The 25,442-nt window shown below is 39.7% G+C and overlaps 2 protein-coding genes across 2 annotated transcripts in view; one reads left to right on the forward strand and one right to left on the reverse strand.

Moving 5' to 3' along the window:
* Positions 1 to 2,807: 2,807 nt before the first annotated feature.
* On the reverse strand, positions 2,808 to 8,698 carry LOC137278620 (phosphopantothenoylcysteine decarboxylase-like). Its single transcript, XM_067811095.1, has 5 exons — positions 8,541 to 8,698; positions 8,267 to 8,362; positions 7,144 to 7,272; positions 4,707 to 4,875; positions 2,808 to 3,700 (listed from the first exon to the last, which is right to left on the reverse strand). Exons 1-5 carry the CDS (start codon positions 8,634 to 8,636, stop codon positions 3,600 to 3,602), a joined length of 591 nt encoding a protein of 196 aa, XP_067667196.1. The 5' UTR covers positions 8,637 to 8,698; the 3' UTR covers positions 2,808 to 3,599.
* Positions 8,699 to 9,098: 400 nt separating this feature from the next.
* Positions 9,099 to 25,442, forward strand: part of LOC137278619 (NBAS subunit of NRZ tethering complex-like) — a 58,410-nt gene continuing 42,066 nt past the window's right edge. Inside the window, exons 1-17 of the mRNA XM_067811094.1 lie at positions 9,099 to 9,202; positions 11,286 to 11,349; positions 12,492 to 12,534; positions 14,057 to 14,137; positions 15,001 to 15,048; positions 16,246 to 16,423; positions 16,785 to 16,870; positions 17,076 to 17,373; positions 17,696 to 17,767; positions 18,013 to 18,141; positions 18,299 to 18,362; positions 18,749 to 18,798; positions 18,926 to 19,069; positions 19,287 to 19,456; positions 22,638 to 22,707; positions 23,124 to 23,249; positions 25,281 to 25,432. Coding sequence (XP_067667195.1) covers positions 9,107 to 9,202; positions 11,286 to 11,349; positions 12,492 to 12,534; positions 14,057 to 14,137; positions 15,001 to 15,048; positions 16,246 to 16,423; positions 16,785 to 16,870; positions 17,076 to 17,373; positions 17,696 to 17,767; positions 18,013 to 18,141; positions 18,299 to 18,362; positions 18,749 to 18,798; positions 18,926 to 19,069; positions 19,287 to 19,456; positions 22,638 to 22,707; positions 23,124 to 23,249; positions 25,281 to 25,432 — 1,871 coding nt within the window. The 5' untranslated portion in view covers positions 9,099 to 9,106. The remainder of the gene's footprint in view (positions 9,203 to 11,285; positions 11,350 to 12,491; positions 12,535 to 14,056; positions 14,138 to 15,000; positions 15,049 to 16,245; positions 16,424 to 16,784; positions 16,871 to 17,075; positions 17,374 to 17,695; positions 17,768 to 18,012; positions 18,142 to 18,298; positions 18,363 to 18,748; positions 18,799 to 18,925; positions 19,070 to 19,286; positions 19,457 to 22,637; positions 22,708 to 23,123; positions 23,250 to 25,280; positions 25,433 to 25,442) is intronic.

Here is a 25,442-nt window from a genome sequence, read left to right on the forward strand (position 1 = left end):
TTTGTTCAAGGGCTTCGTCCTGCCAATGGCATTTCCACCATCAGACTTTAACTACTCAATGTCAATCTGACAATTTGACACAGTTCAACAAATTGTTGAAACATCCTCCCTCAATTTCATCAGTAAGGTTGTCCAGTGAGCTATGACTAGGTACTGTGCTTCAAAACAACCGTTAGGTACAATCGACCTCTGCCCCATTTGCTGAGAGATGTACAGCACTGGAGCTGGAGCAGGGGCATGCTCTCACAATGTCATACAGTCAACACATCTTGGCATGCTTAGTGCCATTCACAGTGCGAACGTTACGTAGGAGGGTGTGACCAGTAACCACTGTGGGAAGAGAATGGCTTAGTGCCAGTTCATATTTTCTTGCAAGCTGTGAGGCACGTCACACAGTTCTTGTCATACATCATCATCCTCAAGGATTTGCCGGACTGCTAATGACAATTGAAGCCTCTTTGGAAGCTTTAATTGAATTAATATACTAAGAGACTGTAGCAATTTTAATAACTCAACAGTGTACTAATTGTAAAGCTTGTTGTGAAACAATGAAACCAATGATAAATTCAAAGGAGAGAATTGACAATCGTAATGATCGAGCTCTAGAATCTCTTGGCCTTCTCCATCACCGACACATACCTGACAGAAAGTGAATATGTTCCAAGTGTGAAGAATCAGTGGCCTCATCAGCCTAACCCCCTGGATGCCGAGTTTTTTTTCAGGCGCACATTTTCATGAGGTTTGAAAAGAGAGCGTTGTGCGAGCATTGCGCCCGCGTGGTACTGGATCTGTGTACGGCTATAAAATTGCACAGACATGTAGAATATTTAATTTCCTATCCGTTGGTATAAATATAACTGCGTCTTCCTCTGGGATTTGAGAAATTGACAGTGCTAAAAGTTGTCCAAAACTTTTGTGTGTGTTGAAAAACAATAAATTTCTCCGTTTTTTAATTTGGACAAGCCTTACATCCATATTCTAATACTTCTGTACTAAAAAAGCGATCTCTTTGAAACTTTCATTGCATACCTATGAAGTGAAATAATTTCCTATTCATAAGAAGAAACGTCTATTTCCTAAATGACTATTCAATAAATATTCAGGTGTTGTGAAATTTTCATTTACGCTAAATTCATGCTAGACAGGAGCGCGTGTTGCTCACAATATATGTAGTAAAACCGGGTAATTGTTGATGTATTCAGGACACTATTTCAGTGATAAAACCATTCATTTTATATCTTGGCTAAAAGTGTTGAATTATGACACAGAAGCCGAGATCTTTTACAAATTGAGTTGAAATTAGGTTAGATATGTACTAATCAGCAACCAGAGTCGTCTTTTTCCGACGTCACAAAATGCATAAAACATGTCGTGACGTCAGCTAAAATGTCACATTATTTTCAGTTATTTCATCACATTTGAAAATGTGGCTGTTACTCCGTTAATAATGATGCAAAATTAATCAAAATACATCTACACAAACAGGAGAATATGAGAATATGAGAATCTAAGAACTGAATTATGCATTGGATAGGGACATCCAATTCGCTATTACCTGTTTTTTGATGGAGTACACTGAATTCCTTTCTTACAAATCGTGAAACTACCAAAACGTATCCTCTCACATTGGGGAACTTTGTGTTGGAGTAGTTTGGTTCACTGTGATACTGTCCGTATCCACAGAAAATTCTCTCCATGTGATCTGAGTTACATTGACCTCATGTAAAGCATAGCGTAGTTATGCCCCCTTATCTTTATACGTGCATGACCCCTCTCTCGACGTTTGACGTCATAGAAGAAAATCGATTTTTTGACATTTATTGCGGGTCATTTTGATTTTGTGAGTATGACGTTATGCATTAGCACAAACATCCATTTCATATACACTTGTCGTTCAGATATGAATCTGTATTTTCTTCGCTCACACTTTCCGTAGAGATGCCAAATTAAAACAAAAATCGTAGCAGAGTGCTTTTATTGGTGCACGATAAAAAACGGAGAAATTTACTGTTTTTGAACACATACAAAAGTTTTGGACAACTTTTAGCAGTATCTATTTCTCAAACCCCTGAGGTAGCCGCACTTATATTTATACCAACGGATTGGAAATTAAATTTTATGGCCGTATGCAGATCCAGGACCACGCGAGCGCAAATCTCGCACAACGTTCACTTTTCAAACCTTACGAAAATGTGCGCCTGAAAAAAAAACTCGGCACCCAGGGGGTTAACCGAAAAACATTATTGCTTTCATTTTGATGTTTGTTTTTTTATTTGTGAAACACACAACAGAAGAAACTCATTTTGAATCTGTGCTAGCAAATATTTTTACCAGAACTTTGTTACCTTTGCCCTTTTGTGTGCCCCGTAATTGCAATATTTTGTTTTCCACAGAAAGAGTGTTTCAATGTGGTTTTAGAAATGAATAGTTTTCAGCAACAGTTGCTTTGTGGCTGCTTCACAGTTGGCTACTTTGCAAATATCACCGCGAGAAGCAACCTCTCTGTGGTTAGCCTGCGACCTCGTTGTATCGCGGTACTTAGCATATCCGTAATCGTCAACAGAATTTGGAAATTATGTGGCCTTTTTCATCATGAAATCCGATTACCATGACATTTAATCAGCACATTTGGGTAGAAAATATTATTTTAACTTAGATAGTGTTTCAGCGAGAGCCATTAGACGAACGAAGCCGGTTAATGTTTATCAAAGGAGATGACTCCATCGTATCGCGGTAAACACTAAAACTCGGATTGCAAAGTGAAATAGGGAAAGAAAATGAAATTTCTTTACTCCCCTCAATGTGAAAATCGTGTAAACGATGTAACAATCAATTGTAGATGAAAGCTTTCTGACTCATTCCTGCATATAACAAAATATTTATTTTAAAGGTAAAACAATTTCAAAGAATAGATCAAAGTGGTCACCTATAGAACAATCGATTTTGGACTGAAGTGTCTGCCTTTTTACAGACATAATTCATTGCATAGTGTAGACAAAACATGTTTTGTCGTTAAATGATCCACAAAGCAAGTTGCATTCGGGTGCCATGGTACTGTATAAGAAACCACAGGAAAACAAATTAAATGTCAGTCATTTCAGCATCTTGAATCACAACACTTTTTTAATATTTTAAAGTGTAAGCAAATACTCTTTATGCTTGGAACCCATCATAATACGAGGATACAAGTACCCTCAATTGACACTCAAAGTATATAATTCATAACGAGGAAACAGACTTTATTTCCAAAGTAACCATACTGCAAAACTAAAACAACAGTATCCAACCACGGCTGCACATCAAACAGATACTCTTAGACTCATAGAATCTGTAAAAAATACTCTGATTACATAACTCATGGTGCGAGACCAATATACACTCAAACAGCATATGAGATATACCATACCATGTATCTGGTGACACACATGTATAGAATGTATTCCCTCAGTTGGAACACTTGCAATATACATGTAAAACCCTGATGACTCATTCATTCATTATATATATGATGACCCCAAATGCACAATTGTATTCTTTATGGACAGGGAATCCATGATATGAGGTATATTAATATAAAGGTAGTGGTGTTTTGGCCATCATCAGGATTCATGCTGACTTGACAAGGGGTGTTGTTGCTGAGGCGAGAGAGCCGCTATAACTTGTTCTGCAATTGTCTCGACTTCAGCCATTGCTCCAAACCCTGAAACACACAGACATAGACTGCACAACAGTCTAACAACTACCAAGTGTTTTCATTACAGCAGATATATATGCCTGAGTGAGTGAGTGAGTGACTGTGAGTTTCGGTTTACGCCATACTCAGCAATATCCCAGCTATATGGTCGCAGTCAGTAAATAATCGAGTCTGAACCAGACAATCAAGTGATTAATAACATGAGCTTTGATATGCGCACCTGGGAACCAATGACGTGTCAACAAAGTCAGGGAGCCTGACCATCCAATTCTGTTAGTCACTTCTTACTAAAGGCATAGTCAACTTTAGTGGCAATCATGGGTTGCTGAGAACATATTCTATCCCAGATTTTCACAGGTCATATGTATGACTGAGAGAAAAGTATGGTTATCATTTTCCAACAAAGAGTGTACTCTATAGATAATATTACTACATGGTGCACTAATAGTCTACTCTACAGCTGATCTGTCAACATGGTGCACCAACAGTCTACTCTATAGCTCATCTGTCAACACAGTGCACTAATTGCCTACTCTACAGCTCATCTGTCAACATGGTGCACCAACAACCTACACTACAGCTCATCTGTCGACATGGTGCACCAACAGTCTACTCTACAGCTCATCTGTCAACACAGTGCACTAATTGCCTACTCTACAGCTCATCTGTCAACATGGTGCACCAACAGTCTACTCTATAGCTGATCTGTCATCAGTGCATAACCTTCTCTTATACCCAAACCATTTCCCTTCACCCACCAATGTTTGTTGACCTGTCTCAGATTTACATTAGGTATCAGTTTTACAGGGTTAAAAATTATGACAGTTGATTGACTTGATGTCCTGTAATTCCTCTGTTGCATGTCTCACTAAATGTTTCTGGCATCTCTTTTCAGAAAAATATTTATTTCTTAAACATTTGTAAATGCAGGGCCCAGTGTGTGTTTTTTGTCCCCTATTCCACCTTCCCAAATTATCAATTGATTTGACCCATGTAATTAACTGGAGTGCACCTGTATCTCCACAAGCCAATGTCTTCTTGATACATGGGATCTCCCTGTAGCCCAGACCCTTCAGTGTCGTCAGATGTTGAGCAGTCAGCGGGTGCTCCCACATGTGGGTATTCATTGCAGGAGCAAACAGTAGAGGGCGCTTCATATCCCATGCTCGGACAATGCATGTCTAACAGTGGAAACACTTCCGTCATTATGACACAAGAGGCTATTACTGTGGTGCTCAAAGTGGGAACAGATTGCAACATAACAACACACAACATGAATGTACCAATACACCAGATACAAGTATTGTAGGACATTTACTCCACAGCAAAATAAACATCACCCTACCAAAAAGTATGCCAGATATGTTTCATCTTAAATTAGATTATTTCTTCACATTTTATACGTCAGCTAGACCTAGCCAAAGTTCATGAAAATTTGATTTCAGATTCTGTACTTGATACAAAAAACATATTGTCAAAATGAGTTACTAAAGAAATGATGGGACGAAGTTTTTGTGTGCTTCTAATGAAAATGACAATGTAATGCATTATTGGAACTAGCAAGACAGTCAAGGGAGGTAATAAATTTAAATTTATTTCTTTTGATCCAGTCAGGTGTCTACGCTGGGAAGTTGAGCGAACTAATCACAACTCACTTTCGTTTTATTTTCCGATTATACTTGGCAACAGAAACCATGCAGAGGTTCTCTGGAAGAGTTAGAAGGCGTTCTTGCATATGTTGTTTTAAAGTTTCGGACCTGTCAATTTGTTTGTATTATTTCCCTAAAATCTGGGAAGCATAAGGAGCATGAACCATGCCTTTGTGTAAAATGATGCATCAAACAAATAAGTGAATCTAATTATCTTATTTATCAAAATCAATTCCAGTGACAAGTAAACAGGTTTCTGAAGATTGTACATGTGATAAAATAAGCAAGAACACTTTCGTGAGAGAGTGCTTGACACTGGTACTTGCCATTCTGACCCAATGACAGAAAATAACCACAGGGTGTGTAAACAACAGGGAATTGTGCCTCTGGATGGAGTAGACTCTCTGTTTCATTATTCCGCAGTTGGTCCTACATAATAAACAGGGATAATCTACAGCAGGGATAGGTCACACGCTTGCTTTCTTTACCATTTGTACTAATTAACGTGTGTCTTGTCATGCTCCAATGCACTCAGTGACTTGGCTCGTTCCCAGCACTACTTCAGCTGTGTTTAAGAGAACTTCAGCCAGTTTATCGTATCAGTCAGAATTTTACAATGAATGAATATTAGTAAGAATTAAGAGCAAGAATTACGTAAATGAATGAATGAAAAAAACACAATAAAAGAGAGAAGTAGGTGAATGAATGAAATGAATGAATGAAAGAATAATGAATAAATGATACACGGCGGCCTTTCCTCCCCAAACATGTTAAAGAACGCAAAAGTATCGCGAGAACACAAGTGTTAACTCCAGTTGTCCTTTTTAAAATATCTGCTTTGAGACATTTTTGTTTACATTAATAATTAATTCAGATATGTTATTCCATATCGGGAATGGAATGGACATTAACAGAATGTTAACTGACACTGTCACAAACTTCTCAAAATCAGAAAGTGTAAAACTGTCACAAAGCGTCCTAAACACCTTTCCAGTTTTGTCAAATAATAAAATCAACATGAAAGAAAGAAGTTATGGAACTATAGCCCTCAAGCATCACAAACATCAATGGTGGATCAGAACAGACCGGTGATATGTCATATTTTTCACACACCTCAAATACATTCTTTTTTAGATTATGAAACTATCACTATTAGTTGCAAAAACATGTCACCCAATGGTATGTTTCCCTCTTAAGAATTAAAGGTGTATGTGAAAGATGTTTTTGAAAAAGTAAGTTGAAACACTCAAACAATGGTGTGTAGCATTTCAATGGCAGATCAGAACAGATCGGCGATATGTCATATTTTTCACACTCCTCGGTTACACCCTAACAATTTTTTTAAGTCATAAAACTATTACTATTGCTTGCAAATACCTTTCAACTAAAGGTATGTTTCCCTTCCAAAACTTAAACGAATATGTGAAAGAAGTTTTGATTGGCACAATTAAGTCTACCTTTGCGGTGAATCGAGAACAGACGCCAGTGAGCTATAACATACCAACTTGAAACTTTACTACAAATCTACTGTCCTAACACGGACACTAATACCAATTATTTGACTTAACCTGAAATGACAAAAGAGATAACTTATCTTCTGCAAGTAGGATTTCAGTTGTTACACACTCAGCGAATTTAATCAGCTGCTGAAAATAAACCGGGCTCAATCTGAAATACTACGCTGCCGCCATATTGGCTACACTGGTTACGTAATGACCCGCTACATACATTCAGGGGCTTTTCGGGGAGTTTCTTCTCCCCGTATATAGTCTCCCTGATAATAAGTAACAATCAACTTACCAACAAATTATCACAAATGCCATTTGAGATCTTTGCCATGGTGTTTGCATCCAGAGGTGCAATTATCATTAAGTCTGCCCATCTCCTTAGTTCAATGTGGAGAACTGGGTCTCCTACGCTTTTCCAACTCTGGAAACATTGAAATGATACAAGATAGCACTGAAACTGTGGCAATATCAAACAGAGTATTATATTGTGAGATACTTGATATACACGTATGAAAAAAAACACCCCATAGTGATTTTGGATTTTGAGTACATTTCATAACATTGTATTTGAGCTTACAAGACCTCAAAGGAAAAAACAGTTTATTTTATGCTGCTTTTAACAATGTTCTAGCAGCTGTGTGATGGGGTACACCAGAAATGCGCTTCATATACTGATCATAGTGGGGAACTGAATCCTTGTCTTTGGTGTGATGAGCGAATGTCTTAACCACTAGGCTACCCCTCCTGGCCTTTTGTCCAGTGTTCACGAATAGTGTCTCACCCTCTGACATATCCGGCAGATTTGCCAATGGTGCAACAGAAGTCCCCAACCTGCTGGCCCCAGTGTCTGACTAAATATGTTACAATAACTTTGTCTGAAGTTGTTATTTGTGGCATGAGACACTTGTTCACTGTTTATAAATTTATGTTTATAATGTTTATTATTATATAATGTTAATAATTCTAAGCCAAATATGAGACATGTAAAAGCTGTATTGCGTGTTTAATTTTATTCTGTGGATCCTGTGAATTTTCAGTGGGGCAGACAAACATCTGAAACTTACCGGACACTGGTACTTTGAAACCGCATTCATGAACACTGTTTGTCAACTGAAGATTAGCTGTTTTTAAGAGAAATTCTTTCTATTTCTTCCTGGCATTTGTCAATATTTCAACAATTGCTAGAATAAGAGATCACTAATTAATATTGCCTATTTGTAACTTAATTAATCAGACTTGTTTCATGTATAATTATCTCTCTCTCTCTCTCTCACACACACACACACTCTCTCTCTCTCTCACACACACACACACACACACACACATACATTCAATTTCCTTAACAAGTGTACTGCTGCAAACCTTCAAACCAATATTCAGCTCCAAAAATGTTCTATTTTTGTAAGGTCATATACCTCCCATTCCTCCGCATCCGTGTGAACTCTAACAGTCAGTTCTTCTGGGTTGAAGAAATGTTGAGCATTTTGTGTTGTCACTAACTTGACTCCAATCTGGAGAGAGCAAAAATGATCAGGTTTATTTAGTGTAACAACAGGTTCTAACACCATGTAATATGCAACATGTCATATATTTTAGAAACAACCAAGAACAGCCATCTGATTTTACCAGAGGCAGTATACAGTAATATTATCGAGATATGGCTTAAAGTACGAACGGTGACACAAATACCTTCGCAGGTGAATTTGTTAAGCGTTCTATCAGTTTTGGTATCTTGATAGACGCTACGCTGCCCGTACAGGCAACCAAAACGTTGCTTTCTCCCATCCAGATCAACTCACGCTGACGAGGGAATCCCAGTTCTGATGAAATGTGTACCGTGTTTGGGATTTCCCCGGATTGGCTCATTTTCAAGAGGGGGGAATTCTTTACACATATCAACAGAATATAACCATCATAATCCACAAAACATAAAACAAATGAGGTATATTATTTACTCATTAGGTTATCTAGATTTCCTCTCAAACTGATTCTTTGAATAGTTCAAATGTGCGTCACATACTTTGTATTTACAACCTGTTTCCTCCACATAATTAATAGCCCACGCCACAGCTTTAGCCTCTAACCAACGTTGCTTTTCGCTTATGTCATGATCAGAGGTTTGTCAAAGATCATAATGTTCAACAGTAACTTTTTAAAGACAATTAGAAATACACTTTGCTTGAATTGTAACTTGAAATTGATACTGAAGATGTACTGTGCAATTTATACACGAAACACTCTGTGAGGGTTTAAACATGGCGGCAGAAGTAGACGACGTGGATGTAGCAGAAGAGAATATTTTATATGATTTGTCTGTTCAGACTGAATGGCGCCTTGACAACGAACTATTTGTACGTTTAACATTCAATTACATTCATACAATAGGATTCTAAATCCAATGAAACCGCATTTGGCAATAACATCCTCACAAAATCCCACCCTAGCATACTAGTGTTCACTGACTGTCCGATCACCTCTCTCAAACACAACATCTCGGGTTTTGTAACTCCTATCTATGACATTAAGTCTAACATAGTTTGGTAAGTTTCAGAATTCAGTATAGAGAGAATGTCTAGTGACTACAAAATGGCGCTGATTCTATTTTATTGCTTCGTCATTGCCACCTGTTTTATGTACTATACCCTCTTTTACTCTTGTTCAGCATTTCACTGTTTAATCCTTACTATGTCAGATTTGCTATCAGATAACAGTCGTTATGATTATGTGAGGGTGTACTAACCTGTGGTGATAACGTTCACAAAGTTGAATTAATCCGATATCAGTACATCCCACATTGTTGGCAGTTTGCCTATCACTCTAATTGTTTCAAGTGCCAAGCTTCAGCAGTCACATGTATCAGCCTTCCTTCCTTCCTCATCCAAGCCAAAGGTCAATCATTACATATTGTAAGAGCATGAACTGACCCCTTAAATGTGATAATAGCTTACTACGACTGGCAAATAGCCACACGTGTTGCCATCACCAAGCATGGGCATACAGTGGAATTTTAAAATGAGCTTTTATGAGAGTGATTTTTACATGTCTAGTATAGATATTTGTGAAAATGATGAGCTCCAAGTATGTAAAATCAATTCATTCACTGTCATCTGTTATAACTGGATTACCAGGAATTCGCTTTTCTAAGGTAAAGCATCAGGTGTTTACTTTTGTTTCATCACTTTTGTTGGTCTAGCTTGCATTTTTCATCATCTGTGTATTTATAATCCACCAAATACACATTCTGTATATAAATCTTTAGAGCAAAGGGATGCACATTGCTGTTACATTCATGAGTGCATGTCAGCATACCTAGAAGGTGTGGGATGTTCCTGAACATTCATTTATTGGTTTGTTTGGCCCAGAGTGTCTTTTTGCAGATGGTCCTAAAATAACTGTAATATATCTGGCTGCACTGTTAAACAACTAGCAAAAAACATAAGCTTCATGAAACCTTTATTCAATGTCAGTTTACATTTGATATAATATTATTCAATGCTATTTTAGTATATTGTCATTTAACTCCATTCTACAGTGAATATAACAGTATTCAATGCCATTTTACAGTTACTGAGCATTGCTGAGTCAGGAAGTGTTGCTCTCTTCTTGCATATTCATCAGATTCTAGGCAGAAACATTTTTAAAGGACTAATTGTGTATTTTGGAAGCGAAAAAAAATCATGTTTTTGGCAGTAGCACATTCACTTTTAGGAACATAATGTCTTGTTAGATGATTTTCCTAGCATCAATATGAGCCATTGCTGGATGTACAATTCTGCATGTTCTGGTTGTTAAGTTGATTAATGCCTTGGGAACAATGACAATTCTGTTGAAGTATATCTATTTATATCTATTTATAGATAACTTCTTTACTGTGTCCTATGATTTCAGAGGTCTTTTCTCCCCCCAAATCTCTTGCATATAGTGCCACACATGAAACATACATATGTACATGTGTTTATTTTTCAGACCATTCTTTTAGCACCAGTTATGTAATTTACCCACCTTTTTAACTTTTTTGACAAATTGACTTAGCAGGGTGAAATGGTATACCACAGTATTAGTAGAACCACACTATTTTGCATTCGGTTTGGTGAACTGTAATGCAGATAAAAAATTTAGTATTTTCGTTTTTCATATCGATATGTTTTTGCTAAATATTTGGCTAAAATGTCAAGAAATCGAACCATTACTTGATCCATGTTATTAAAAAGTGTAAGGTTTTTGGTTCTTCCTGTAATTTTTCTGCAGTATGATTTCATCTCATACACCAAACCCAAACGGACTAAACCAAAGGCCTAATACCACATTACCTAATGTGCTGTGGTAAGAGCATATCATTTCACCCCTATTGACTAAGATGATGACAAGGATCGGAGGTGGTATTGTGATGTCTTACTAACCTTGATGACCTTTCGTTCACTGTGAAATTTCCAGACCAGAAGTCCAAGGGACAGAGACAAGGTTTCAATTGTTGGACGGTTAGCGTCAGCATCACTAAGTGAGTTGAATTGTTTACAAGTACTAACTTTCATGCATATAGGAGACAGTCATCAAGGATTTTCCCATTTGTTTTTGGATATTCACAGAAAACTTGATAGAACATTAATGGAAATCATTTTTAGTCAGCAGTGACAACTGAAGCTTATGACACAAATGTAGGGGATTATGCCACAGTTAACAAGTTAATAGACTTTGGATCATGATGTAAGTAGTTTGTGTGAAGAAAGTCGGTTACCAATTGTTTGTTGATAGGGGCAACTAAGATGGGTCATGTGACCTCAGTGTTTGTTGCACACCAGTATGTTAAATACTTGACCAACTGAGAATACTCAACAAACAACTGTGATCTGGCTGGTCTTAAAGAGGCAGTATGCTACATGGTGTGCTTCCCTTCAAACATCTCAGTCTACACTTACTGCACATACACAACATAGCTGTTTCCTCTATCAGTAGGGTCATCGTTAGTTGCTAGTGAATTTACAGACTAACTGGGATTTTCTGGAGAAATAAGTAGAAAAACATTTCTTGTGGTCTATCCAAGCTGTATATTTCATTATTCACCATATTAGTCAGTCTGGGGCATTAACTGTTGCTGATGGATTAACAATGCATTAACTTTCAGTACAGCCAAACACCATTGTGCCCAACTTTGATTTGTTGAACATAAGGTTATCTTGGAGTAGAAGTATTCTCACTGCATATTAATAATTACTTATCCTTTGGTGTTTGTTTTAAAACTTGGATAACTCGAAGCATCTTCATATGTCCCTTTAAGTTCAACCCAACATTGTTTGACAGAATATATCATGGTGGCGATTTGGTGTTTGTTAATGCAGTAACAACATAGTGTAATGTATAGTCATATGCTGCTTAAAACAGTGGGTATCATAACGTACGTTCTGATGGTTTTCTTGATATGGGGTTATTGATATTTTTTAGTGTAATCGTGGTTATGTAAACATTGTCAGGTTTACAGAATATCTTTATGCTGGAAAATATAGAAATGAAATTAAGGAACAATATATTTTACCATGTTTTATTGTGTGTATGATCCTCATGTATTGTATATTTATGGCTTTTTAATGGTATTGATATAATTTTTTTGTATCACTTTGTGACTCTATGTTGCATGTTTTCTAGGATCTGTGTGGACATTCCTACGAACTGTTGGGGTTCCTCTTCAGTAAGTTGTCATAGTATTGATTAAGCTGTATATTATAAATCTACATATGACATGTTTATGACACATTATTCCTGTTGTCATGGTTGCATGTGCATGTGTGATAGTATAGTCATTGCAATATGAAGTGTAAGTCACAGGTAACAGCGATGAAAGTAGCTTGGAGTATGATTCATGTACACCAATCTTCACAGTTGTATAATTGACTTTGTATGTTCACTTTGTCACTGGCAGTTATAACGTCATCAATGTGTTACATGTAATGACATGAGTTGTAAGGAAACGTCTGCAATTGATCATAATAATATAAGACAGATTCTGTTAGATTTTAATTACATTCTACTTTTAATGAAAACAATCAGAATTTTCTGTCTGTTAAGATCTTTATGATACCTGTTGTGCGAATCAATTTTCTGCATGTTGGATAGATGCAAATATCTATAGTAACCATTAGTGGGACTGAGACGATGACACTTGGGTTATGAGGGTTATCCAAGGATTATGATTCAGTGTGTACAACGTGTTGTACAGAGAGGGAGCTACCTGGCTCTGCTTCTATAAAAAGTCACGAGTGCAGCCACTTGCCATGGTAATCAGATACTGGGATGCATGCAGCTGCAGGATGTTCTATTTTCACATTCCTCATCAGTTGATGTAGAGTCAACAAAAACAATTTGGCATTATGCCCAAATTAATCTGGCAGTCTGCAGAAGAAACTTTCTTCTGTCTCATACCACGCAGAAAACTTAGCATTTAACATGTTATGTATATTTTTGTTGGACCACTGTATACTGGAATGGACATGTTGTTATTTTTGTTCAACCAATAACTGGAAAGCTATTGTTTTGATTGTTTTCACATTTGGGGATGAGCAGTCTCTGTCTACTTGTGGAGGTGTATTTTGACGTCAAATTTCCAAGAATTACAGCAATTTACAGTCATAACCACAGAAATTTTGTTCAATGAATAACTTTTTCAAATTAATATTTCCATGACTGGAAAAGGCCTCTTTGTCAAAAACACTGGTTCTTTGCAAAATTTTGTTTTGAGTTTCTAGTTTTTGCAGCATATTTATGGCTTTGAAAACATGAACTCTATAAGTAAGCTTGTTAGGAACACTTCAATCAAACTTCGTTGAAACACTTTCACTGAGCTTGATAGGAACGCTGTTATTGACCTTGGTTGAAACGATTTCATTGAGCTTTATAGGAGCACTTTCACTGAGCTTGGTAGGAATGCTGTCATTGAACTTAATAGGAACACTTTCTTTGAGCTTGGTATGAACACTGTCACTGAGTTTCATTGAAAGACTTTCACTTAGCTTGGTAGGAACACTTTCATTGAGCTTTGTTGAAGCACTTTCACTGAGCTTGGTGGGAACACTGTCATTTAGCATGGTAGGAGCACTGGAATCAGTATGTATCTTTGGAGATTGGGAATAATTGCATGTGACAGTATCTCTTTAGTCAGAAAGAGACATGTGTTCTAACTGATGATCAACATATTCATGATGTTCCTCTTCCAGGACAGCTACTCCATGTTTGTTGCCAGAGGCTTTGGTGAAGCTTGTCAACAGTCAGATAAACTGGCACATTGCTGTCGGAGGGTAGGTCACCATGGAAACCTCAAGATCATCATGACCTTTTCAATGTTCAGAAAGAATGTTTCAGAAACAGGGCATTGGGTCCTGTTAGGTTCAGATATCTGTCAGACCCGCTAAAAATTCACAGGACCCATAGAATATAATTAGATTCACTTTTCAGACTTATCATTTCTTATGATTGGCATTGAAGTTATTAGCATTATGTAAATTGACAAACATAAGATTAATAAACAGCAAATAAGTGTCACAGGCCACAAATAACAACTTCAGACAAAGTCATTGTGAAATACATGTATTTAGTCAGACACTGTCGCCAGCAGATTAGTTACTTCTATCTGACTGTTGGCCAATCTGCCAGATTTGTCAGAGGGTCAGAAGCTATTCGAGAACACTACCATTTGCAACTTTGGTTTAGGGATGGTTTCGTGATATAGAAAGAAGCTTTAATAGCTACTATTACATTAAATCAGTAATGAAAGCTGTGTGGAAACAATCTGAATCAGAACTTAATTATAAAGTAGAAAAATTGAACGTATTGTAGTCTTTAATTCGTGAAATAAAGTTCAAAGTTAATGGTAAAAAACCTGTTAAAGATGTGAATTATCATGTTCTGATTGTCTGATATCTCTTCGAAAGGCAGACATGTCAGATGGTTTGTATTGTATGGTTTTCTGTAGTCATGTCCACCATGCATGTGTTTTCTTTGTGGGCATGAGTAGCTACATCAGGTAAGGCTCTGCTATATGCTGTGGAGCGGTGACTTCAAACTCACTTGTCGACTCAGTCTAATTATATTTACATTATTTTGTTTTTACCTGAGACTGTCTCCACTTGTTACATGCGTTACCGGGGCATGTGTGTTTCAGGGAAGGAAAGGTTGTGGCCATCCTTCAGGAGCAGTGTGTGGATATCAGGTAGGTTGGAATGTTGCATCTTGTCATCACACCATGATGAATGCTGACAAACATTATTGACATGAGACCATTATTAACACTGACAAACATTATTGACATGAGACCATTATTAACACTGACAAACATTATTGACATAAACCCATTATTAACACTGACAAACATTATTGACATGAAACCATTATTAACACTGACAAACATTGATGGGACTCAATGGTTAACATTGACAAACTTTGACATCACACCATGACCAATTTGTGACAAACATTGACATGACACAATGATTAACACTGACAAACTTTGACATCACACCATGACTAAGTGACATTGACATGACACAATGATTAACACTGACAAACTTTGACATCACACCATGACTAAGTGACAAACATTGACATGACACAATGATTAACACTGACAAACTTTGATATCACAACAGGATTTATGCTGACAAACATTGACATCACACTATGATTAACACTGACTAACATTGACATGACACAGTGATTAGCACTGACAAACATTGATATGACACAATGGTTAACACTGACAAGCATTGATCTGACAACATGATTAACACTGACAAACAATGACATGACACAGTGATTAACACTGACATTGACATGACGCAATGATTTACTCTGACAAACATTGACATCACACCATGATTAATGCTGACAAACATTGACATGACATTGATTATGACGAGCGACATGAATTTGTCACATGACACACTGATGAACACTGACAAGCATTGATGACACTATGATCAACACTGACAAACCTTGACATGACACAATGATTTACACTGACAGACATTGACATCACTCCATGATTAATGCTGACAAACATTGACATAACATTGATTATGACGAGCGACATGACACAATGATGAACACTGACAAGGCTAGTTTACATATGGTTCTCATTCAGTGATTGCTCTAATGTTGTGTTATGCTTATCAAAACTTGCACTAATTTTTGTTTTGGTATCTCTGTCAGCATTTGTTTAGTTTGATTTTGACTTCCATCCTTATTTTTTATCAACAGCTGATTTAACTTGACTGTGCCTCTGTGGTTTTACACAGGAACACTCATTACAGTTGCTGTAGTGTTAATGTGACCAAACATGCTTTGGAGGACAAGACCAAAACTATGTTTCAGTCTCTTTAGTAGTCATGAAAATAACCCCTGTCAACAGATCACACCGAGATGGGTATGAGTCCACAGTGGGGCGTGGTTCCTTCCAGCGTGACCCATGCCCCCAGTGGCGTTGTGTGGTATGGAGCCCAGACAACACCATGCTGGCCTGCTCACGGAGCTGTGGAGCCGTTGATGTGTTTGATATCATGGGGTCACTGCTCTTCACAATCCCTGGTGTGAGTATCTCCAGACACAGCTTCATTTGTACCCTCTTGTACTTTGTAGAGACTAATTTTTAGGGACACATGTTTTATTTATGAAAGATATTAGGGTAATTTAAGTCAGTGAAGATGAATCAACATAAACAGTTGACACAATTGCCATAGTCCCTACTTTCATCTTGAAATGTAGTCTATTTCAACAAAGTGAGTAAAAGCTTATGTCAGGCATTTTTTAGAAGTCAAGGGTTATATGAGGTTTATCCCACAAATAGTCTAACCATGATGAAAGACATGCTACAGTGAAAGATCTTGAACTTGAGTATGCTGAACTTGTGGCTGCTTTGTGGCATAATGATCAGTGCCCGCTTCATTACAGGAAACGACAGAGAACACCCCCCATGACCTGAGCTGTGCCGTGGCGGCCCTCATATTCACGGATCACCAACACCCAGACAACAAATGGTAACATATCCAACATTATACACAGATCATAGAGTACCATTATCAAACTGATTTTGAGACTCGGGGAGCTATAAACTTACCCAGAATGCCCACTGATGTTGTTTCATGTGACCGTAGTTAAGGTTTGATGTTTGCAGGTAACACCTATATCTGGGTCCGGCTGTCAGGTGGATGCAACTCTATACTCTATTGTTCTCTGCTCCAGGTCAGCAGAACTGCTGGTTATCAACTACCATGGTCGTCTGAAGAGCTACTATGTCAGTCGAGACAAGGGCTATAAATCTCGCCACAGCTTTGTCTTCAGTGGACATTACCCACTCGGCATCAGCTCAGTGGTCTATCTCTCCAAACATAAGATGTTGTTGGTTGGTGGGTGTGGCCAGGGTGGAGAGCCATCGTCAGCGGCAACTGAGGCAACCAGTGAGGGGATCACAGCGTGGCGGTTGTTGTCGGACATGCCTCATTACAAACTGATCACCGACTATGATACCGGGATGACACAGGTATGAGCAGTGAGTGTAGGTGAAGTTGAGATGGTTTTCTTTTTGTTACACTTAATTGGTTAAACAGTCTGGATGGAAACCAACACTGGATTTTCTAATCCAGATTATAAGAAATGATTTATACAATGTCCCCCCAAACTAAGCTTTGCCCCGTTTGTTAACAGTAGATTGTGATTGTGAGAATCAGCTAATGAAAACTGCAATTTGTTGGTGCTCATGTTATTAGCCACTGGTTTGTCTTCTTTTCAGGCAGTGGGTGGAATAGAATATTGCTATCCTGTCCAGGTTTTGTACATCTGTACCATTTGATGACTTATTTCAGGCCCACAAGGGAATGTCAATACTGAGCATGCTGCGTCTGCCTCAACTGTCCGCCTGGAAGGGAGGGTTTGTGGTAAGACTTTATTTCTGTCTGTGTTCTACATCCAGGTGTGGATGCAAGTTATTGGGATCCCATATAAGCTGATAAACTGTGTAGCAGTAACTATTAAAAGAATAGTTACTTGTCTGACAACGCTAATGATAAAATGAAGAAGTCACTTCACTATAAATCACAGCAAATATGATAATAGATACCCATTGTTTTTAACACAGATTAACATGAACAGATGTGGAGATATATCAGTTTCTGCTTTCCAGGATGGTGTTTACAAGATGTGCGTGTCACCTGCCGGGGACACCCTGGTTGTGCTGCACCTGTCAGGCAAGCTGTCCGTGTGGCACCTGCCGTCGCTCCGCCACAAGATCGCATGGACACTGGAGGACCAGGTCAGATACTAGTGACATGGAACAGACCTACTTATCAAAGGAATAACAGTCTTGAATACCTTGATTTCACCTCTGAACGCTGAATGTCTTTGTGAACGATTGAAGTGGTTTTATATTGTGATGGTTTTGCGAATTGAATGTTGACAATTCATTGCAGCCTGGGTATGATGAGGTCTGTCCCAAACTTGCTGAAAATCCTCAAAAGAGGAAAAGAATTAAAGGTAGGACATATTTTAATGATCGTATCTCTTTGCACATGACTATCAATATCTTTGAACATATGTGCTGAAGTGGCTACTTGCTCCTTAGTAATGTCTGACTGTGTAAACAGTCACATGGCTAGATTAATGTACTCCAGCATGGAATGTCATGTTACCATGTATTGTAATTGTACAAATTAGCTACATTCCTGTACCAAGTCCCTTACCAGGGTTTAGTGAAGAACTGAAGCATTTAACAAATGTTGTCACAGTTATGTCAGATTAGTGTGATTAGTAATGTGGATCCAGCACTTTTGACAGCATTCCACAGACAATAATCTGACATCTGATATACAAAACTGTTCAATGTTAGATCCCCCTGTTCACAACTGCACTCTCTGATACAGATCTGATACCTCACAAGAAACTACTTGACGTCAACTTCTGGTCAAATGAGGTAAGAGTCCTCTTGTTATCTCTGTCTCATCTGTTAGTTGGATCACAGTAGATCCATTTTTTTTTAGATTCTTGTCAGTTATTCTGTGTAGCCAGGATCATTACAATCTGATGCTGTTTTTGTGAAGGCGCTGATCTTGGCGAGATGTACTGGTGCTGTGATGGTGTGTGCAGTGAACACCCTACACAACTACCTGGGCAAATCCCCTGAGTGGTTCGAGCCATCCCCGCGTGTCAGTGAGAGTTACCAGGGAGGATTCCTCGGCATCGAGGTAAGGCACCCAGACTCTCCCAGACATCTAATTAGTTCAAGTAAAGTTGAGACCATATTAAGGGAGGGCAACAATATAAGGAGCGGCGCTTCTTTTATTATAAAGAAGATGTTCTTAAATATCTTGTTATCTTTCCTTAGTGCTCCAACTTGCTCTTAATGAAGGTGACTATAGCATTAGTTAAGATTCTACTGTTACCCTGCTCTGTTGTACCCAGTGTGAACATCGCTTCCCAAGGAAGAAGTTGATAGCTGATGAAGGTGATGATGGTGATGACAGTGACGATGAAGATTCCACGTGGTACAGCAGGTCAGCCCGCATCACAAAGCAGGTGCTCTACTACCTCACTGACAGCGAGCGGTTTCAGCCTCCAAGGAAGAAACCCAAGTTAGTTAACATCACGATTCTTAAGTTTTTGAATGTGGCATGACTTGGGTGTGTCAGTAATTGATTAGCCATTATCTATGAACATATTAAACTACTGTCGGAAATAGGAGAAAACTATTCAAGATTGGTACTCTGTATCCCTCAAAATTACACAACTGCAAATAGGGTATGTCGAAATAACTATCTTCGGCCTAACTGGGCATTCAGTGGGAGGCGTAAGAGGATATCCCAAAAAGCATGTTTACTCATAAAATCGGGCAAAACTTTGAAATATATGACTAGCTGCTGAAAACAATAGATTAGACTGTGGATGGCAATGAGGTCGCTGTGCCACCCGTCCCCATGAGAGCAGATGGCTCGGGTTCTGTCTGTGCTTCCTCCCGCTATGGTTCGATTGTCCACGCGGTCCCGGTGTGTGTCCTCTTTTCGAGAGGATTCCACCACAGCCTCGGGTTCGGAGATCGAGGCTATGGACATCGGGGAGGTTGAGGAGCCCGAGGGAGCTTTCCACTTTTCCTCGGGTTTGAGAGAGGTGTGTCATCGTATCAAACAGGCTATCGCCCAGGCTTGGCTGAGTTCCACCTGCCGGGTGAGGCGTTTGCTCCTAGGCAACCCTCGCAGACGCAGCGCTTTGTATTCTCCCTTCCTTGGTGCGGGATGTGATGGATCCCGTCCTTGCTGGGACATGCCTCCGCTTTGATTTACCAGAGCTTGTTCGGCGCTTCTCTGTTCCTAGTACCAGTTGTGGATGAGTGTGTGTTCCCTTCGGTCGCCCTCAGGGTGCAGCTCCGGTGCAGCTCCAGCTGCCAAGCAAGGGCGTTTAGTTCCACCTTTTGCCCAGTCGGGCACCCCCATACGGCAGGCATACCGGACCTATGAGGAGGTCTGTTGGAATGCCATGCAGCAAGTGCGGGTGGTGGTCCATGCAGCTTACCTCTCCTCATTTCAGGTGTTGGCCCTGGAGGCGGGAGAGTACTCTGGGGACGTCTCCCCGAATGTAGTTGTCTTACGTCAGCTGTCGGAAGTGCAGGCCCACCTGATGCACAACTCGTTGAGATCAGTGGCATCTACGGTGATGTGCGCAGTCATGGGGATGCGCAAGCTGTGGCTGTCGATGTCTCGTTACTTGGCAGCAACACAGCAGACCTTGCTGGCCCTTCTGTTTTGGGCAGGGGCGACGTTTTTGGGCAAGGGGAAAGAGCGCACCTCTTCTTCCAGCTGTCAGCAGCCTTTACATGGGCACAGGGGGTCTGCCCCTGCACGGCAGTCTCAGTCGGCTCTGGTGCTGCACAGGACTACTTACGCCCTCTTGCCTCATGTCCCAGTGCATGGTTGCCTCTCCGTCCTCCTACCGGAATGGGAGAAGGCAATGCGAAATCCTTGGAAGCTGTCCATGGTGTACGTCGGCCATCTACCACTGTGGAAGCAAGGCCCACCAGAGTTTATCGGCATAAGATGCACTCCGGTGTTGTTCTGTCCGATCAAGGCGGGTATTCTGTGGGACAAGGTTCAGGCTTTGCTGGACATGTCCGCAATAGAGTGTGTAACCCCAGGCGAGGAACAGGTAATCTCGTTGATCGTCATCAAGGAAGCGTATCTGCATTTGCCAATACACCCGTTGTTCAAGCAGTTCCTCCAGTTCTCTTACGATGGAGTGTGTTACCAGTTCATGGTCCTCCCCTTCGGCATCTCCATGGCCCCAAGGGTGCTCACCAAACTGATGATAGTGCTGGCTACTCTGGCCAGGTCACCCTTACCTGGACGACTGGCTGCTCAGTGTGCTATCTCAGCCAGCGAGTCTAGACTCTACTCATGCAGTGATAGAGATTCTAGTTCGATTGGGGTGAATCATCAGCCTCAAGAAATCCGACCTGGTACCCACCCAGGACTTGGTCTTTCTTGGGGCGAGGTTCACAACACATCAGGGTCTAGTGTCTTTGTCCCCCAACCGCGTCAGCAGAGCACGGGAGATGGTGTCTTCCTTCCTCTCACAGCCGCATGCCCTTGCGCGAACTTGGCTTCGGCTCCTGGGTCACATGGCGGCGACTGTCTCTGTGGTATGGCAGGCGCGGTTGAGGATGCTCCCCATACATCAAGCTTTGGCGTGTCTGTGGGCTCACTCAGAGGATCTCGAGAAGTGTCTCACAGTTCCCGGGTGGTTGTCTCCTCACCTTCATTGGTGGACCTGTCAGGAATCTTTCCAAGGGGGTCCCTTTGGAGCTCCCGATGCCAGCTCTTACAGTTCAAACCGATGCGTCCCTCACGGGCTGGGGAGGTGTTCTGGGCAGTCTGTAAGTGTCCGGACGCTGGTCTGAAGCTGAAGCCATTCTTCACATCAATGTCTTGAAACTGAGAGCTGTGTGGTTGGTATTCGAGCGCTTTCTGGATCATGTCAGGGGCCAGGTGGTTCGTCTTCAGATGGACAACCAGACGGCCATGACTTACATCCTGAAGCAAGGCGGCACTGTGTCCCAAGTGCTCCTTCGGGAAACATGGGATTTCCTTTTCTGGTGTGACAAGTACGACTGTCAGGTGATTCCGGTTTATCTCCCGGGACTGGAGAACGTGCGAGCAGACGCTCTCTCTCGCCGGATCCTGGCCCCGCATGAGTGGATGCTCAATCGGCAGATATTCGGAGTTATCTCCCAGTTGTACGGATCATTACAGGTGGATCTGTTTACGTCACGTGACATTTTCCGGCAGCAGAAAATGCATATATGTACCCCAAGGACGATTCTCTTCAAAGAATCGGAAACCTCTACAGGTTTGTCTAAATTGTAGAGATAAATGTTAAAAAACAGGTTTCTTTTACCATTTTCGACAGCAGTATAATTTTTATCTAACTCATTGGTGTGTTTTAACAGAGATGGAAAACATGAAAACATTAGTTTTCATGAATACTGTCTCTGTCATTCCGTCAGGAGAATGAGCCCTATCAGGCCATCATTGTGTGGAATCAGACAGAGGACACCAGATATTTCATCCGACCAGGAAATCTGTAACATCCTCAGTGCATCATGTTCATAAAGCCTGTGTTTTTGACAGAAGTGCTGTTTGCTGTCAACCACACACGACTTGTTATCAAGATAATATTACCACTAACATCTGCTGTCTGTCAATTGGCATCGTTACTTTGTTAAATTTTGATCAAAACATTTACGTGTCCTGTTTCGTGTTTCAGGTTGGTCACTCGCATTTACAAGTTGATCTGTTTGAAATCTACGACACCTGAGGAACTGTATGCTCACAAGGTATAACAACAACAGCTAAGTACAGTAACATGTTCTTATCATAATGATTACTGTTGTAACTAAACTCCCCAGACCACAGAGGTATATTATGTAGGTAATTGTCTGTACAATCATGGTTAATATTCTAACTAGTATTAGATGTTTCAGATTAAGAAATGCATGTTTTTAATGATTCCACATTTTGCCCCCGCCTGTCCAAACAAGGTAGGGTACTTGACGTGGGCTGCAGTCCGATATGTAACCTGTAGTCACAAACACAGCTATGTCTTATTGGACTTTTACCTGAAAACCCCCATCTCTATGTCCCTAACTCACATATGCAGATATGGAAGTGAGGTGCAGTAGTATCTCATCCCCGTTACTTTGATGAAAGATGTATCCTACTCATGTGTCACTAACTACTGATGTTTGTCCAGATTGATGCGGAGGAATATGGTGAGGCGCTGGCGCTGGCGAGGACGTATGGGTTGGACTGTGACCTGGTGTATCAGAGACAGTGGAGGAAATCCCCTGTGTCTGTTGCTTCCATACAGGATTATCTGGTAGGTAGTGCCACTGTTTGTACTCACATGACTTGCAAAGTGTTTCTACCTTCGCCTAACTCACAGGATGCCATGAACACAGAGACTTGTACAGACGAAGAGTTAGAAGTGGGCCCCAGTGTCCTACGTTGGTCTGAAGAAAGAACCAAACAGATGTGTATATTAGGCTTAGTGATTTGTTTGGAGCGTATCACCACATCAACATGATATGAACAACTGATTGTATAACCCAGACTGTATTATTTGCTGGCATTAATTGTAGTTTCAATGTTTTTCAGTGTATTATCACATACCATTAACATAGAATGTGTTGCTGAAAAAGCATAATGCATGTCTGATGACTACTGTCGTTTACCAACCCGTGAAGGTCCCAGGGTAGAATAGGCCTTCAGCAACTGATGCTTCCCATAAACGGCGACTATGCTTGTCGTAACAGGCGACTAATGGGATCGGGTGGTCAGGCTCGCTGACTTTATTGACTCATGTGATTGGTTCCCAACTGTGCATATCAATGCTCATGTTGTTGATCACTGGATTGCTTGGTTCAGACTTGATTATTTTCACACCGCCGCCGTAAAGCTGGAATATTGCTAAGTGCGGCGTAAATCTCAACTCACTCAGTCAGTCATTTGCCTGACTAATTTCAGTCAAACCTCAGCTGATTTTAAACTTTTAATGATTAATCTTATCAGAGGGACTATCACTATTTGAGTCGTTTTAAAAAAATGCAGGAATTCTTGACCCTGCTCAATCACATCAATATTTCTTCAAATTTTTTGCAAGTTTCCAGCCCAAGATGGAAATCAAGGCATTATGTTTGTATATCCATATTTAACTGTGGATAAATGTATTTAGATTTCTTATTGCAGTCATTGAAAGGGCTAAAAATGAGCTGTTTTCACTGTCCCTCAGTTAAGTTGTTTGTTTTTCATATCTGTTGATACAAATTGACTAAATTAGTTTAACTTTGGGGGCTGATTTCATGTGCATGAACTGTTTACCGGTAGTTCACACACATAATGATTGAAAGATGTTTGATGCCATATTTTTTTAAATAAGACATGTTTTGTAGCTGTCCCTCAGCTATTCTTTCCCATAACGACAGCCTCAAATTTGAAAGAATGTATGATCCCTGATGCCAAGATACCCAAACGTATGCTTGCTCTTTGGCACTTCCTGTGTTCCCATGATGAGCCAAGTTCCAGATGTACTATTGAGTGAGAGTTGCGGGGAAAGGACTTAAAATATTAGGACTTGGAGCATGTATTTATTAAGCATCTTTCCTGTAACAATACTGTTGCACTGACATGTACAATATTGCAAAATTTTGTTTCCATGATTGCATTTGAACTATGAAACATTTGAAACTTGCAAAGTCCAATTTTTGCGATTTTTTGTGTTTTTTTAAGGTTTTAAATAATCATATTGATTTAAAAATATTGTATCTAGAAGCATAAGTGTTTTCAATGCCATTAATGTAATGAAATATTTTCTTGGGTGAGGTTTTTGTTGAAAAAAAACGAAATAGAAACTTAGTTCTATGTGTGATTTCTAGAAAGTATGAATACAAATCTATTTAAGCAAAGAAATCCATGCAAATTCAAGCATTTATGTGGATATACATACAATCTAAGCTTATCTTCATGTCTGTCACACAATATTGCTAGAAATATCATTTTTATAACATGTTACATCATCTAAAGTGTTGTTACAGGAAAGAAATGTAAATTTGGTGATTCGAGAAAACAACAAATTTTTGAAAAAAATAATTGCAGTTAAGGCCTAATTTTCTTATGTTTAGAAAGAGCAATAGCATATGATGCTATTTAAAGAATGAAAAAATAACTATTCAATCATTTCATTTTGTTATTACATGAGAACTAAATGTTGGCATATTTTGAAAACGACTCACTTATGTCATTCAACTAATCGCTGACTGATATCTCAGGTGGAAGGACACTGTCTTGTTCCTTGCTGCTTTTTGCATTCAAAGAAGAAGAAAAACATACTAGACATTATGTGATATTTCAGAGTAAAATTAGCAAGAGGTCATGGGTGTTGCATGAGTGCCTGGAGCGAGTTCCCGACAACATTGATGCCATGTGGGAGCTCCTACAGTATGGGCTGCGTGGCACTGACCTCCCCGCTCTCATCACCATCGGCAACGGGGAGGATGGCGGCAGGTAGTCGCAG

This window comes from Haliotis asinina, chromosome 3 (assembly GCF_037392515.1).
Source record: "Haliotis asinina isolate JCU_RB_2024 chromosome 3, JCU_Hal_asi_v2, whole genome shotgun sequence".
Lineage (NCBI taxonomy): Eukaryota > Metazoa > Mollusca > Gastropoda > Lepetellida > Haliotidae > Haliotis > Haliotis asinina.

What these genes read in the sequence shown, in the direction of transcription:
- LOC137278620 (XM_067811095.1), bottom strand. Translation starts at nt 8,636, where the DNA reads ATGGGAGAAAGCAACGTTTTGGTTGCCTGTACGGGCAGCGTAGCGTCT. An exon ending in TAACAAATTCACCTGCGAAG is followed by an intron (nt 8,363 to 8,540) that starts GTATTTGTGTCA and finishes TGCTCTCTCCAG; the next exon opens with ATTGGAGTCAAGTTAGTGAC. An exon ending in ATTGGCTTGTGGAGATACAG is followed by an intron (nt 3,701 to 4,706) that starts GTGCACTCCAGT and finishes TGTGTGTTTCAG; the next exon opens with GGTTTGGAGCAATGGCTGAA.